General features: G+C 43.8%; 1 protein-coding gene across 4 annotated transcripts in view; it reads right to left on the bottom strand.

Moving 5' to 3' along the window:
• The window catches only part of LOC138259404 (golgin subfamily A member 4-like), a 407,876-nt gene that overhangs the window by 160,033 nt on the left and 230,010 nt on the right, over window positions 1-17,833 (bottom strand). For all 4 annotated transcript variants that reach the window (XM_069207148.1, XM_069207147.1, XM_069207150.1 and 1 more), the window contains one exon: window positions 1,539-1,665. In XM_069207148.1, coding sequence (XP_069063249.1) covers window positions 1,539-1,665 — 127 coding nt within the window. The remainder of the gene's footprint in view (window positions 1-1,538; window positions 1,666-17,833) is intronic.

Raw genomic sequence — 17,833 nt, 5'->3', positions numbered from 1 at the left:
TGGTGGGTTGCATCAATTTGTATCAGGGGTTCTTTAACAATAATATGAAGAAAACAATGATGAATAAAAAATTAAAGATATGTAAATGAAAATAAGAAAGTGTAAGAAATGTAAAATGAAAATAAGTTATGAATAACAAAATAAATACCTGAAGGATTTTTTCGGGGTCAGAGACAACATTGGATTAAACCATTTATTAATGTAGATAGGTTATGTGGGGATGTTTATTATTGATTGATGTCTTATACTTCGCCCTTTTGTCCCGAACCTAACATAGTTTATTTTGGCGTACCCTTCTTGTTGGAAACGTGAGACTAGAAGTATCCATCAGAAAAGTTAATTTAAATGAGTGACGCTCTCCTTAGTTGGCTAATGCTTTGAGGGCGGGACTCTGTCCACCATGAGTATTCAGTACATGTTAAATGCCCCCAAAGTCACGCTGGATGCATATGTCAGGCATCTTATCAAGAGTGGAAAATAACATTCACACTCAGCTTTTTAGCACAAATGGTTACTTACAAACGGGTCTGATGTAAGCTCTATGGGGGTTATTCCAACTTTGGAGGAGGTGTTAATCCGTCCCAAAAGTGACGGTAAAGTGACGGATATACCACCAGCCGTATTACGAGTTCCATAGGATATAATGGACTCGTAATACGGCTGGTGGTATATCCGTCACTTTACCTTGGGAAACATCCTTTTTTTTCCGAAGGTCGTGGTTAACGAAAGCGCAACAACGCTTTTTTTAACCACGACTTCGGTTTTTTGTGCCTTAACTATGTATGTTCTGAACAACGAACATGCGTGGTTAAGGTACAAAGAAGGGACTTGGCGAAGGTAAGTGTGGGTTTAGGTTTTGGGGAGGGGGTGGGGGGTCAGGGGGTTTTAGGTTTTGGGCTGGGGTTGGGGGGGTGGGGCGTTTTTGGTTTTGGGGAGTGGGTGGGGGGGTCAGGGGGTTTTAGGTTTTGGGGTGGGGTTGGGGGGGGTGGGACGTTTTTGGTTTTGGGGAGTGGGTGGGGGGTCAGGGGGTTTTAGGTTTTAGGGTGGGGTGGGGGGGGTGGGGCGTTTTTGGTTTTGGGGAGTGGGTGGGGGGTCAGGGGGTTTTAGGTTTTGGGGTGGGGCGTTTTTGGTTTTGGGGAGTGGGTGGGGGGTCAGGGGGTTTTAGGTTTTGGGGTGGGGTTGGGGGGGTGGGGTGAGGGATGTAGGGTGAATGGTGCCTATTGCTAATGATTTTATCAGGAATGCCTTTACAACGAAATATCGTTGTTAAGGCATTCGTGGTAAAATCATTAGTAGTAGCAACGAGGTCGGTGTTCCGACCTCGTTGTTAAGGCAGTAGTTTTTTTTGCAGTCGTTGTTTCGTCGTACAGTCCTTTACCGTCACTTTTGGGACAGATTAACACCTCCTCCAAAGTTGTAATAACCCCCTATATTATGAACAAGTGGAAATTATCCTGAGCAACTGGCAGTGCCCCTCCACCACAGCTCTCCAATCACACTACCCACAAGCATGAGAACCTACAACAAATCCTGCTCACCTGTTGCTTGTCCCACAGAGCCATGACTCCGCTTTCCCACCACTCGCCTTGTATCATCTTCCACTGAGGACCATATCTCGCTAGATATTCCGGGTTTTGAAGGCACAAGCTCTTGTCCCTTGGATGTCTGCAGGTCAGATGATAGGTAGAATAGCAGAACAGATATCAGAAAAATGCACCCAATCCTATCAATTAAGGTAAGAATTGCCAGGAACCCAGAGGTCACACCAGACTTTGACGGCTTCTGCGCTGCGTACCGCACTGGCACACAGCTCACACACGTTGGACATCACACACTTTAAGTGCATACAACACAAGTACTATACACCTTTTGTCCTCCTCAGCAACAGCTGTTAGATCACTAGAGACAGAAGAAAGGGAGAGAAAAACAGACAAAAGCAATAGTAAGCAGTATAGAGAAAACAGAATAAAAGACAACATGCAAAAGAGAGTAAGCACATACATTAATACATAAAGTGTAGGATATAAAAAGAATTATTCTAAAGAGGCCGAGCATCAGCACCAGTATGCAAAACAGAGCACTAAGGACACCAGGCAAAATGGTTACTGTGCAAATGTCAGGACATAAAATGGTGGCATACAAAAGACATGGTGAAACCCAAACAGCATGTCAGATATGACCTACTGCATGCAGAAGACTCACTCTTTACATGTTCACTGACAAATCATTTTGATCCATAGCTGTACATGATAAAAATCCTGGCATAGAGTGTCAGAGCACTCAACATGAATTGAGCTCTATCTAGATCATATGAGGTGCTGTGGGAGCAACTCATACCGCACAGAGGAGATTGTATAAAGAAACAAGTTTTGGATAAAGAAATATTTTAAAGGTAACACTGGTAGTTTTGCATAGAACATCTGTGATTGTGTAGCGAGAGAAAATCAGAGTGAAAGAATAAACGGTACAGAGTGACAGAGGGCAAGCATGATTAGACTAAAAGAACAGCAAGAGAGGTGGGTGCCAAGAGGGTGGTTGGAGCATTATATGAACTATAAGTGGTATGTTAAAGACAGAATGAAAAGAGCATTGCTAAATACAGAACATAAAAGAGAGATGGCAATAGACAGTGTGCAAGCTATAGGACGTGCAATGTATTAAGAGCAGAATTGAAGACAAATGATTCAAAGAACAACGCATGAAAGAGAGCAATAATCAGAAATCACCGCATTGCACAGAAAGCAGCATGCAAGGAACACGGCATTAAAGAGCAGTATGCAAAGGGCAACCGGTAACTGGAAGTGCTCAAATGAACAAAACGCAAAATGATGAGTGGAAAGTGCACCAAGAAAGGAACTGCACACAAAGTACAGCATGTACAGTGCAAAGTGAAGTCAGAAAACAGAAACATGCTAAGACCAACAAATAAAAGGAAAGTAGTCCACAAAGGACAGCAAGAAAAACAGAACATGCAAATGTTAAACAGAAAAAAAGAAACATGCAAAGCATAACAAGATATCTCCAAAAGGACATCAAGAAAACTGGTCTATGAAAAGGAGAGCACCCAAAGGTTGCAAGCCATACACAGAGTGGAGAGGGCGGCACGCAAAAAGGCAGCAAGTAATGAGGAGCACTCAAATGAGTCAAAAGAGAAGAGTGTAAACGACAGAGCCTGTCTGGCAGTTCACAAAGGGGCGCACAAATGTTTGGAACACAGAGAACATCACACTAAAGGCAGTGAATAAAAGAAGGAAAAGTTACTTACCTGTAAACATTGTACTTTATTATTAGTAATTTCATTCTATTCATAAACTTGTGGAAACTTTCCATTGTCAGGAAGACTCCTAGAACTCTTTTAAAATTATACAAAAAATAAGAAACAATGATTTTCCTTTTTGTTGTTTTTCTGGCATGAGACATTACACTGGAAGTACGCCTCTGCCCTTGTCCAGGTTACCTGCTCTCTGAAAGTCCAGCACCAGTGTCGGTTGACACAGCTCTTTTTGCATCAAGATAAGGGAAACGCCGATTAATCCAGGTACTAATGTTTGCAAAAAGTTTGAATAGACCTCTGATATATAATGTGCTTTGCATCTTTTTCTGCTTTTGAGCCCGTCATCCCACTCATTTTTTAATGTATTCATTATGAATGCATAGTTTGTTTATTATGACACTGATTTTACTCATTAAAAATGTGATACTTTAGTACAAGTTGCTTCAATAGCTCATGCGTAAGGCATTTCTTTCCCATCTTACATTACAAATCAAGGGGCATCGTGCCCTCATTATAATGATGAGAAATCGTATATTAGTCGGATGCAGAGGTATTTCGACAAAGACATTTTTCAGCTTCAGAGGGAGCATTAAAGCTGTAAATAGTCTGCATGAAGGCCATGTGCTGGTGCTGTCTGTTGTTTTCTCATCAAAAGCAGGCCTACACAAGGACAGAAACTCACCTCACTTGCTGATTAATGGGAAAATGGAAAAGCTACGAGTGAAGGATACTCGTGTAGATGGCACTTTTGGAGCTAATATAAACAAAGGCAATGGAGCGATTCCGATACAGATTGATTTCATCTGTGTATATTATTCATTGATCAACATCTAATATGTAGCCATTTTTTCTCATATTTACATTTTCCTATTTTTACTAATATTTTTATTTCTGCATTAACTCATTCATAGAATCTGCACTAGAAGATGGCTCCAAAATAAATAAAGCCTTTTAAAAATACATAGGCGGCCCCGTCGCGCATGTCACTGCCCGATTTATGGGCAGCGATATGCGCAACGGGTGCTGCTGCACCCGCCACACAGCTACATTGATGACGGCTCCATGTGGAGCCGTCGGCAATGTCCAGGCCCAGCATTCTGCTGGGCGGGCTTGCGGAAACACTGTTTCCGCCCGCCGGCCCAGCGGAATGTTGATTATTCACCCGGCGGGGTCCTCAATGGGCTGGCGGTCAGTGTTTAGAACACCAGCCTGAACACGGCGGGAAATCCCGCTGTGTTCATAATGAGGGCCATAGTGTGGATTTCTTGTGTTAGTCCATCTCTTGAACGAAGGGGCTCCAGAACTAACTGCTAAATATAATCCTGCAGTCTCTGACAGGAATGATTGTTAATTATATATAGTATTTCCAGGTAAGTTAGGAGAGGTGCGTGGGTCACAGGCTTTCTATTCAGCCTGTGTTGGCAAGCTGAATCATACATGAGCTTGCCACGTGTCTGTCAAAGTCTATCTAGGCTTTAGTTAGTAGGGGACTTGTAAAAACGCATCACCTCCAAATAGCTCTTCTACATATATTTCAAAGATATGACTTGTAATGCATTCAAATCAAGACACCCTGCTTAAATATTGCTGAAAAAGCCGGGATACTATAAGTCAAATGATTACCTCGAATTTTGCTATCTTATTGTTTGTGTAAATAATATCTTAATATGGACGTATAGGAGGGAGCATTTTAGTTTGGCTTCACTGCCATCATGAAGACTTTATATTTTAGTGTTGTGACAGACCCTTTGTTATCTCTCTGAAACGGTCACCATGTAGATAGTCTCTTCAAGTTCCATGTATAAGAGAATTTCAGGTTTATTGCTTTCATCAACCAATGAAATATCGACCTCCTCTGGATGCAGAAGGCTGAGAAAAGCATGCCACACCTTTTGGGTTTCTCTTCACAATATCACATTTCCTTTTCTTCTTCATGCTCAGATGCTTCCCCACCATCACCAAAAATGACTTCTTGAACATCTTCGACCTCCACTTTTCATGTCTAATAGATGGCTAAAGTTTCTTTCCATTTGAGGTCCTAGAATGGAATCCAGAAAAGCTGAAGGAATCAAGCCCTCTTCTTCATTGGGAAAACATGAAGAGTAGCTTCAAGCTATCTGACAGCTTCTTTGGTTTAGAATGACGACAGGGCGACAACTGTTTTCAGCTGTAGATCTGCAGAAGCAGTTCATTAGGACAACAACAGATTTGATGATAAGTATTGTCCATCAGTCTTGCGATGAGCAATGGTATAATCAATGGAGAGCTGAATGATGGCTGTGGCATCAAGGCGCAACAGTCTGACGATTAAGTTATAGCTGGAAGTGGCATGGGAGCTAACAACAGGACGGACAGGCACAATAACTTTGGTAACGCTATTAACAAGGACAAAGATTTTATTTGCCAAACTTCCAGAAGGGTTTTAATTCTAGAAAGAATATGCCCTGTCTTTTGAGTCAATTTCTATATTTATCTGAAAATGAATGCCTATCTTTAACCTAGAGTAAGAAGCAGTGATATACTCTGATTCTTTATGTTTTAGGGTGTGAAGAATACATAAATATCTGATACGGGTTGTCATGTTCTTTACTCTGAAATAGTACATATTCTAAGAAATTAGCTTGAAACTGAGAATACTAAGGGAAAACCCTGTTCTCTAGAGGTAAACCCAGCAAAGTGATCTCAAAAACTAGACAGTAAACTCCAATGCCTCTCAAATCTCACCACTGATTGGGTGAAGGGTTTACCTCCTAATGTAGGTAAATGGGCATCATAATAAGGATTAATATGAGAGCACCAATATTCCAACCCAGATTGTGCGTTTTGTCTACCATTACTAGCACATTTTAAAGTGCATCTGGTAGCATAGTCATATTGATCGATGTCAGAATATCAATAGTAAAAATATCATCTGACAGAAATGTTATGTAGTAAAATATTGCCCACAAAAACATACTTCCCATTGGGTGTAGATTTTCTATTATTACTTTAATAAGGACAACGTATTTGGAATCAATGTGTAGAAAAGGAATGGTTTCTTACGTGTAAACCTAGTGCTTTTTCAAGGGAATCGCCACTGAAATTATAAGCACTGTAGAGTCTCACCCACATGTGAGGATCCCTGAGCACCTCTTTACCATATATATTGTTAAATGTGGATGTTTGTCTTACTTCAGGAAGGCCAGGATAAGCACTTAATTTAGTAAAATGTTTTGCAACCTATAAATGAGGCTACGTTGGTCAAATGCTTTAATTTGCATTTAAAAAAGGTTAATATAGAAGTAAAAACAGGGAACATTTCCAGGAGTTGTGCAATTTGCCATATAAATAATATTCACAAAACCTTTTTTAAAGGAAAATGGAGAAGAAGGAAGAGGAAAAGGAAAAGGTAGACCTATAGGCTACAGCTCTGTAGATTTGAAAAGTGACTTGTGCTTTTAAAGGCTCACAGTCCACCAATATCCCAACATGCCCAGCAGATGACAGTTACCCGAGGTGTTTTTTACAGAGTAAAAGATAGTATAAATAAGGAAGCATGCTGTAGAATGTCTGTCTCTTCGACTTCTGCTTATGATCTGAATAGCAATTCCCCTAGGGAAAACTAGGATTACAAGTAAGAAACCATTCCTCCTCTCACAGGGTATCTCCACTGATCTTCAAAGTACTGAATAAAGTACTGAGCCCATCCCTACAAATGGCGGTATAAGAGTAAAAGACGATCCATATAGAAAACTAAGTTAAGAGATTCCTCAGGAAAGCCTGTCCTACTTGAGCATCCGTTTTAGCATCTGAGCCCAAACAATAGTGACTGGTAAAAGTGTGAGCTGATTTCCACACAGCTATTTTTCATATTTCAGCAATAGGAATGTTCCTCTTCAAAGCAGCTGTAGTTGCTTTCCCTCTAGTGGAATGAGATTTTGGTCTACTAGACAAATCTTTATTTGCTTTCAGGTAGCATAACATGCTGTAAGAAACTATCCACCTGGATTCTAGATTGTTTAGATGTGGATAAACTTGTACATACACGGCAATATTTACAAACATTTAGTTAGACTTGCATATGTCTTTTGTTTTACCTAGATAAACTTTTAAGGCATGTCTGACAACTAAAATGTGGAGGGTTCTCTGCTGAAATGGAAGGGTGCTGAAAGAAAGTAGGCAAAGTAATAAAAGTAATAGATTGATTAATGTGAAAATCCGAAACAACTTTGGGTAAGAATTTCAGATGAGTCCTTATAACCACCTTACTGCTATGGAAAACTGTATATGGCGCCTAACCTTGAATCTCACTAACTCTATGTTCTGGCATGATAGCAACTAGGAAAGCTGCTATCCAAGAAAGGTGTTGTAAAAAGGCTTTATGAATGGGTTCGAAAGGAGGAGCCAGGAGATGTGAGAGTACGATGTTCAATTCCCAAGGAGGGAAAGGGTGGCATATTGGAGTAAAAACTTTCTTGATACCCTCTATGAAGTATTTAATAACTGGGACTTTGAAAAAAAGTGGTATGGGAAGGACATTTTCTATAAGTAGCAAAAGCCGTCAAATGTACTTTAATAGAAGAGAATTGTAAGCCGAATGTGGCCAAATAAAGCATGTATGGAAGCATAGCTTCTTCTTAGCACATAGTTGGATCAATGTTCTTGTTAGAACAAGAGATACAGAATCTCATCCATTTAAAAAAGTAAGCTGAACATGTTGATAGACATTTGGTCTCTTTGGAAATGTTCAAGCATTCCTGCGGTAACTGTAAATATCCATTTTGAACAAGATCAGGACCCATGCTGCCAAACTCAAAAGAGGAGAGACTTGGATGAACCATCTGACTTTTGAATTTCATGAGAAGGTTAGGTCTGCACTATAGCTTGATGTGTGGATGTTCCGAAATGTGGAACAGGTATGTGAACCACCAATGTCGGGGCCTCTTCAAAGCTATCAAAATCATTTTGCCCTTCAAGTAAGACAGTTTGATGATTACTGATGGAATCAGAGGAAAAGTGTAGAGAAATAAGCAGGACCATTTGATCCACATGATATTCCCCAATGTCACTGGTTGGTAGTACTTTGAGGCGAAGTTTGGGCATTTTTTGTCATCTGCGGTTGCTAAATAAATTGATATGAGAAGATGTTTTGAATGACATTGTCGTGTAGCACCTATATAATATTTTTCTTGAAGAATCCTTCTTGGGGAGTTTGCTTGGGTATTCTGTACACCCAGTAGATGGGTTGCAGTGATTCTCAGGTTCCTGGCTTGCAACCAATTCCATATTGTATGGGATTCTAGTGACAAGGCTCTGGACCTTGTTCCCCCACCATCTTGTTCAGATAATACATCATTGTTGTGTTGTATGTTGTCTGTGAAGGTGATCCATTGGCGCTCGCCTACCTAACAGAGAGGCATTGGTCACTACTGTCTCAGAGGGAACATCCTGATGGAAAGGCATCACTTATAGGAGATGTTTTGACTTGCACCACAATTTGAGGGATTGCCTCACTTTGAGGAAAAGTGTGATCTTGCTTTCGCAATTGCCTGGGTTTTGACTTCACTGGCCCTCAAGACAATCTTGTGGTGGTCTCATGTGGAGATGGGCATTGGTCATTAGAAATATATATGAGGACATTGAGGGGGTCATTCTGACCCTGGCGGTCCATGACCGCCAGGGCCGGGGACCGCGGAAGCACCGCCAACAGGCTGGCGGTGCTTCCTGGGCCATTCTGACCGCGGCGGTAAAGCCACGGTCAGAAAAGGGCAACCGGCGGTTTCCCGCTGGTTTACCCCTGGCCCAAGGAATCCGCCATGGTGGCGCTGCTTGCAGCACCGCCATGGGGATTCCGACCCCCTTCCCGCCATCCTGGCGGTAAATACCGCCAGGAACAGGATGGTGGGAACGGGTGTCGTGGGGCCCCTGGGGGCCCCTGCACTGCCCATGCCACTGGCATGGGCAGTGCAGGGGCCCCCTCACAGGGCCCCATAATGATTTTCAGTGTCTGCAAAGCAGACACTGAAAATCGCGACGGGTGCCACTGCACCCATCGCACACCAGCAACTCCGCCGGCTCCATTCGGAGCCGGCTTCATCGTTGCTGGGCCTTTCCCGCTGGGCCGGCGGGCGGCCTTTTGGCAGTCACCCGCCGGCCCAGCGGGAAAGTCAGAATGACCGCCGGGGTCATTTGACCGCGGTGCGGTCTTTTGGCGGGCGGTGCCTGCCGCCCGCCGGGGTCGGAATGACCCCCAGAGTCTAGAAGAGATGACACTTTTCTCACCATTGGATGAGAGACTTTCATGAGAGACTGACATTTCAAACATATAGATAAAAGTCTCTCCTCTGAACGATACAATTTTGCTTTTATGGCGTCAATAGTTGTTCCTAGATAATGAAGAAACTGAACTGGCTATGAAGTCGATTTTTCTTGTGACTGGCATGAAGATCTAGCCGACAGAGTAGATATAGTTATTCTATAATGATATTGTGCTTTTTGTTGCGTTGACACCTTGATAAGCCAGTCGTCTAGATGTGGATAGACAAATAATCTGTGCTTCCTGAGATGTGCGGCGACCACAATCATGCAATTCGAAAAAAGGTTCTGGGGGCTGATTTGAGGCCAAATGGAAGTACTTTGTACTGGTACTTGTTGTGTTCTACTACAAACCTTAGGAAGTTGCAGTGTTTTCTGGCTATCAGAATGTGAAACTATGCTTCCTGAAGATCTATGCAACACATCCAGTTTTCTTGACGGCTGTAAGAGTAAAATTAATGTAAAGCTAACATTCTGAATGTCTCTTTCTGAATCCATTTGTTTGCAACTTTTAGACAGATCTAGTATGGGTCTGAATTCATTTTTGGGACCTTTATTTTTTCACCAAGAAATAACAGGAATAAATCCTCGTTCCCAGTTAGTTGAGCGGTACGAGCTCCATCTTCTGCAGAAGGATGTTCACTCCTGATCTCAGCATTTTCAGATGTTGATTGAAGGATTGTGATGGAATTGGTGATGGAGGACTGGTGAATCTGAGACAATAACCATTCTGTTCAACATTCAGAACCCAAGCATTGTTTTTGATGCATTTCCACTCTGTCAGATATACTGAAATGCTTCCTACTACCGGAGTGGGTAACGGAAAAAGGGGAAGCACAGGCTCACTGTTTGGAGCCTGTAGGAGGCTTTCGTGCTTGGGTAAATTAGTGGCCTCCTCTTCCCTTTGGCTGTTGCCTTTGACGTTGCTGGAAAAGGCATTTTCTGCTGCTGGTGGTGGTGTTCTTGCAACCACTGGGGGTTTTGAGCCCTCTGTGGCAAAAAATGCCTCTCTTAAAGTTTGTAAGGGTGTTTCATTGCTCCTTACATTTCTCCAGGTCAACCACCTTCAAGGTTTTCATCTCTGTCTTCAGGTGAGCCACTTGATCATCTGTATGACTGCCAAACAGAGTGTTACCAGAGAAAGGAAGATCAAGTATTCTAGGCTGAGATTCCTGCTTGAGTGCCATGAGACAAAGCCAAGAATGTCTTCTGAGAGCCAATCCATGACAGTAACCATGGTCTGCTAGCAAAGTGCTGTAGGGAGTCCCATAAGGATCTATCATATCTGCAGAGAGGGGCAAGATGCACTCAACACTTTCATGGTTGTGTCAGCTTTGCCGCATACCTTATGCCCCACTGAGTCCAGTTTCCTGCTTTCTTTATCTAGAGGAAGTATGGAGGGAGGAGGGAGGATCAGTCACATAAACCTTCTTTGCAGCTAAAATCACAACTGAGCCAGGAGGAAGGTCCGGCCATAGGAATAATGGGTCTTGCTCCAGAAGGTTATATTTTTTCTGAAGCCTAGATTGGCTGCCATTGCTGTAAGTAAAAGTTCCATGGCTGGTTCTAATGAAACTGGAACTAAAGGTAAATGCTGAACCATGGTGAAAAGTCTCAAATGTTACCAATGTAGCCACTGATCAAGCAAGCAATGAATTTTCAGTTTTGTTGCTCCTCGAATAAGCACCTTTTAAAAAGTGTGGATGTTAACTGGTGAGATGTTTGGCTGGAGAGACCCAGGGCCTAATTTAGGTCTTGGTGGTAATGGTCCTGCAATCAGCTGTCCAACTGAAAACCTATCTGCCTCCTTGGCAGTCCGCCAGCCAGATTTAGATGTTGGTGGTCCTATAGGCGAAAGCCGGCTCAAGTCCTGCTGACTCTGCCAAGGATTCCCATTTGCCGCAACAATGCCATTGAGAAAGAGTGGCTGGCGGCGGCACTCCAGCCACACTTACTGACGTGCAGATTTGAATGTCCCTTACCGTCAAGCAAAAAGTGGCAGTCCGACCTCCACTTCTGACTTGGCAGATTGGGGGGTACTCATTTTTTCCCCCAAGTCAACTCCTATTTCAGGCTGGACACAACTGGACGACTGGACATGACCCTTCCATCGCTGGACACAAAGATAGCTGTGTATGTTGGGGAGTCACTGCAAATGAGCTCTGGATAAATGCAGACATATACACGTCATAGTATTTTTTTTTTTATTACTGTGACATGCTTATGTCGGGCAGACATTTGTATCAGATACAGATGGGGACACAATGGTACACAACACACACTGCACATGTACACAACTGTCAATATGGCGTCAGTATTCCTTGCCACATGAATTCTGGCACCACAATGAGGGTACAATCACACTTTGCTATCTGTGTCCATGTGTGCTCACTGCAAGGGGACATATACCTGTCATGTTGTGCACCGAGTTGTGTGTGCACGATGCAAATGGCTCAGTGAGGTGGAGGGAGGTGTAGAGGTGATGTGGTTGTGTCAGCATGTGTGCCACTTGCATCTGGCGTGGATGTTGTTGTGTAAGCTGTGTTTTGTGCAACAGTCAGGTGAGTGTTATATGGCAGTGATACTCAAAGTACATCCTGGGCGCCGCATGCGCCCTCCTGACCTTTCCATGTGGCCCTTGTTTAACAGCAGTACTGGGCTACTGTTCACTCGACTTAGCACCAACATTAAAACATGATAAATATAGAGGCAAGCCTTTATTGAAAGGATAATTGAAGTTAAAGAAACAATATAACTAAGTTGTCCTGCATCATATACCTTTAGGAACACCTTCATTTTCCAAACCATCTTGCAGCAAAAATGTAAAAATATGATATGGTCTCTTCAAAATTCAAACAGTGTATTTCATTAATATGCAAAACCACTGTACCTTAGCATTTCAGATTATATTAGCGCATTGTGAAGTTTTCTTTAAGTGATAGTTTTCAAATATGAATTTAGAAACATTCATCTTCACCCCCAACCTGACAACAATGCAGAATAATGAACTATGAGGCAATTCAGCTGTTATGTGCACTCTTTGGGTGGCCTAGGTTCCTATTGTACATGAATAGCATTATAGTTTATTAAATCAAACACGGGAGAAGGTTTTGTACAGCACACTTCTTGAAGTCATGTATTTCGAGGTCCTCTTGTATGTGATAATAAAAGAAAAAAAGAGGGAAAGTGAAATAAAATAATTGCCTAGGATCACACAAGTTGGTAAAGTAGGGAAGCTGGTATTAATACCAGGTTTTCTGGTTTCACATTGTGCCATGTATATGCTTCCAGTAGGAAGCTGGCCTGGTGTGTGGTGAGCACCTATGGTGTTATCATCTTATACCAGGTCCAGGTATCCCCTATTAGTGAAGTGTAGGCAGTGTCTAGGAAGCCACGGCTCTTTAGAAGTAGCTGTGGGTGAGCAGCCAAGACTTATCAAGGAGACATGCAAAGCTTATGCAATACCACAATAGTCACACAGCACTATCACACATGAAAGAACCACACAGTGTTACAAAACTAAAGGTACTTTATTAGGATAACACAAACAATAGAACACTGAATAGGCAATCCCCAAACTGGAGGTAAGTAAACACACTATTATATACACATTAGCAATCAGTAAATAGCATAGAAAGCAATACGTATTGGTAAAAGCAATAGCAAATGGTGAAGGCCCTAGGGGAGGGCCAAACTATATACAAAAAAAAGTAGAATGTGGAAGGCAGGCCCCTCCCCAAGGAAGTGGAATCGGTAGAAAGGACCTGGAGGAACTAGGAATCTCAAGAGGTGAGTACCAGAGTGGCCACCAGAGACCAGGAGAGCAGAGGTAAGTACCTGGTTTCCCCAAACCCCAACAGGAGGATTTTGGAAAAGGGTTATGCATACCCAACCAAGACTGGGAGAACCCAAAAGTGGATCCTGACAGAAGAGGACCTGCAAATGAAGAAGATCAAGTCCAGTTTGTGATGGAGCATCTGGTTGTGTCAGGAGCCACTACCAGCCCTTCTGTTGATGCAGAACCAGGTCAACAGTGCAGCACAGGAGATGAAGAGGAGTCCCAGGAGTGATGCAAGTGATGTCCCACGTCGGCGGTCGGGATGCAGTCGATTAGTATTGCCACCAACCACCAACAAGCTTTGGAAAATGCACGAGACAGAGAAGGTTTGCAAGGCTGAGTGGAGGACCAGCAAGGTCCAGGGGACTCAACCCAAGGAGGGGAGTCCGGGGTGACCCTTAGCAGTTGGGTGAGTCAAAAGAAGAAGAGACAGCCCCCACAGTCAACCCACTGGCAGCAGGCACAGGAGTCGCAGTGAGGCCCACTCAGCACACATGAAGAGGAGTCCCATGTCGCTGGAGCAGCAGGAAGGAGACTGTGCTTCATAGGACGGAGTGTTCTGGGCCGGGGCTACAAGGAGCCTGAAGATCCCTTGGAGGAGGAGCAAACAAGCATTGATAGCTGCAAGAGTCATGGTACTCAGGGTTGCTGTCCTGCAAAGAAAGGCATGGGCTTACCATCTCCCAAGATGGATAGCTGGTAGAGAGGACCAAGGGGACCACTCCAGACCACCACCTGTGATGCAGGATCCACGCAGTTCCAGAGGAGAGCAGACCCACGCAGTCGGTCGTCAGTGCAGTTGGTGTTTGCAGATGCAAGGGAGTAACTCCTTCACTCCAAAGGAGATTCCTTCTTATTTCTTGTGCAGGCTGAAGACTCACAGCCATTAGATGAGTCACAGCTGGGGAAATGGTGCAGTTGCTGGAAGGAGCCGGAGAAACAATGTTGCAGTGCGGAGTCGTTGCTGAAGTTGCAGATTGTCGGTTCCTGGAGAGTCTAGTTGCAGTCCCAGTGGCCAGAGGATGCATGAGTCCTGCTGGAATCTTGCACATCGAATCTGAGGACCCACCCAAGAGGGAGACCCTAAATAACCCAGGAAGGGGTATTTGCCACCTAGCAGGGTGACCATCTATCAGGAGGGGGCTTCGACATCACCTACCTGACCTGGCCACTCACATGCTCCCAGTGGCCTCTGCCCACTTTGGATTCAAGATGGCAGAATCAAGTGGCCACCTGGAGGAGCTCTGGGCACCACCCCTAGGGTGCTGATGGACAGGGGAGTGGTCACTCCCTTTCCTTTGTCCAGTTTCGCACAAGAGCAGGGACTGGGGGTCCCTGGACTGGTGCAAACCGATTTATGCAAGGAGGGCACCAAATGTGCCCTTTAAAGCATTCCAGTGGCTTGGGGAGCCTACCCCTTCCAAGTTATTTAACACCTATTTCCTAGGTGTTACCTCCCTCTCCCACAGGAAATCCTTTGTTCCACCTTCCGCTGCCTGAGCTGGTGAAGCAGCAGGAGGGCATAAACCTGTCTGAGGGGTGGCAGCAGCACAGGCTGCCCGGAAAACCCCAGAAAACTGGTAAGAGCAATGCTGGGGGTCCTCTAAGGAGCCCCCAGAGTGCATGGAATCGTAAAGCCAATACTGGCAACAGTATTGGGGTATGATTCCAACATGTTTGATACCAAACATGCACAGGTTCGGAGCTACCATTATGTAGCTGGACCTGTGTCCAGTACACGGGTAAAATGGCCTCCCCGCACTTATGAAGTCTAGTGTAATGGAGCTGGATTACATAGGGGCACCTTTGCTCATGCAGGGGTGCCCTCTCACACAGGTGCCCTCTACACCCTGCCCTCTGGGCTAGAAGGGCCTACCATAGCAAGGCTCAAAAAATCTACTCGACCACTCGTTATGGCAAGGTTTTTTTTATGAGGTCGAGCTATTTTTAGAATCCACCCGACCCTTCTGGTGAGTGGACAAAGACCAGGTGTTCTGTTCAGTCAGAAACTGAATTAGCAATTAAGATGCCTTTAAATCTTATTCTGTCACATTTGCTCTGTGTTCAGAGACAGAGGTCAAAAGTCAGTCTGTCTTCTTGCAGTGCAGATACCTTTCCTTGTGACTGTAGAGTTCCAGGATTTTGTAAGGAGAGCTGTCTGACCTATGTGAAAAGAAAGGCTTTTGGTATCAGGTTTTTCCTAACACACAACATTTATGTAACTAAGTCAACTTTACAAACATTTCAAAATATATTTCAGTAGTTGTGAAAGACCATTTTTTGTACTTCTGTGTGATGAAACAAATATGTTAATAGGATGAAAAAAGAGTCAGAACACTTTACTTGGTGATGTGCAAATGATAAATGTTTTCTGAAACCCAATTTTCACAGATTATTGTTAATACACTATATAGTTTTATCAGTAAAGCTTTAAGATAGTGGGACTGTTTTTGGACATTTCTTGGAAATTTACTGTCTGTAAATGACAGTCCGCTACCACATCATGCTTTAGTAATATATTTATTAAAAATGAGTGTTTAAACATATACTGAGAAGCACTCCTGTCCTGATGGCAAAGCTATTAGTAAACTAAGAGGCAAGTCATGCATGGATCATGTGTACACTATATGTGGGCTGGATTTATTACACATGGAGCAAACGTTTAGTGTATTTAATCAAACAAAAGAGGATTCTTTTTTTTACAGCAGAAATGCTGAACTCACATATTTGTAGGTGCACTCATATGTGGAAATGAAGAAAAAGGCGACTGTAAAATACTATATTTGCCTAGGATCACACAATTTGAGACCCGTTTCTGTGTCAAGTACATTCCAGTTAGGTCGAGTAGATTATTTAAACTACTCGACCTGCACAGGGGTGACTTACATTGACCTTGTGCAGTGACCTGTAGTGAAAGGGTGCGTGCACCTTTTCACGCAGGCTGCAATGGCCGGCCTGCAGACACATTTTGCATGGGCTCCCATGGGTGGCATAATACCTACTGCAGCCCATGGGGTACCCCTGGTGCCCCAATGCCCTGGCTACCCAAGTACCATATTCTAGGGACTTACATGGGGGCACCAGTATGCCAATTGTGGGGTGTGCAAATTCCTAGGCAACGGAATTTAGAGGGAGAGAGCACAATCACTGGGGTACTGGTTAGCAGGATCCCAGTGAAAATAGTCAAAGCATACTGACAGCAGGCAAAAAGTGGGGTAACCATGCCAAAAAGAGAGTACTTTCTTACACTTTCCTCCTTACTGCCCTATCCCTCCCTGCCCACCCAGATTGCCACCTTGCTAGCATTGATGCGACCCTCAGTCACATTACAGACCAGGCTTTGGGGCCCTTGGAAATGTTTTTGTGAGCATCCATGTTGTATGGCGATTGTTGTTGTGATTTGTGCAGTTGTGCCTGTGTGTGAGTTTGCTTGTGTAGATGAGTGTGTAGTTGTATTGGTTGTTGCGGTTGTATTGTGTGTGGGTGCAGCATCAATAGTGTGTGTATGTTGTGTCACTGATGTATGTCAGTTTGTGTTTTTGGCATGTACGTGTTGTGTTGTGGTGAAATGATAATGATGTGTACGTGGTATGTTGTGTTGTGTGTGATGCAGGGGGAGACATATGTCAAGAGTAGACTGTGTGTGACTTACCTTTATATCATAACCACTGCCATTGTCCGATGTCATTGGGTCCCACAATGCCCTCCCTCTGTCAGCAAACTGGCAGCAGGACTGTAACATCTAAATATGGCGGGAGGAACACAGCTGACTTGACTGTCTCATTGAATCCACTGCCGCAGTGGTTTGGCGGTAAGGAATATGCAGAGCTGCTGGTGCGGCATTTGCTTGATATTTTTGTGGAATCCCTGGAATGTGGCACACTTCCTCCTTCGCTACGAGAGGCGCTTATTGTCACTGCTTTTTATGGTGGCGATGGAGCCACTGAGTGCGCGGTTGCGGCAGCATCATAATAACCAGGGGTGTGCGTTTTGACAGTGAGCTATTTTGTTATAGATGTACACCGATGACGTTACCCTGCACGTGAAGGACCCACACATCAATCTAGACCCTATCATACTAGAATTTATAAGGTTCGTCAGGCTTTCGGGCGTTACAATAAACTAAATCTGTTATTTTTCCACTGATGGATGCCACGGCCCTGCATGCTTCGAAGTATCCGCTTCACTGGGGAATTGAGCCAGTGCGTTATCTGGGAGTTTGGCTGTGTAGAGATGTGAATGATCTCTTGACCGAAAACTACGGCAGAGCGATCTCCTGGTTGGAGCGCAGGACTGAGGCCTGGTGCTCTCTCCCCCTCTTGCTTATGGGACATATCGCAATCGCCAAGATGGTGGTCCTGCCTCAATTCTTATATTTATTAATTAATACCCCCATGCCTTTTGCATCCTCTTTTAAGAGAAGGCTC

Source organism: Pleurodeles waltl, chromosome 9 (assembly GCF_031143425.1).
Source record: "Pleurodeles waltl isolate 20211129_DDA chromosome 9, aPleWal1.hap1.20221129, whole genome shotgun sequence".
Classification (NCBI taxonomy): Eukaryota; Metazoa; Chordata; class Amphibia; order Caudata; family Salamandridae; genus Pleurodeles; species Pleurodeles waltl.
This window is presented reverse-complemented; position numbering and strand designations above follow the sequence as displayed.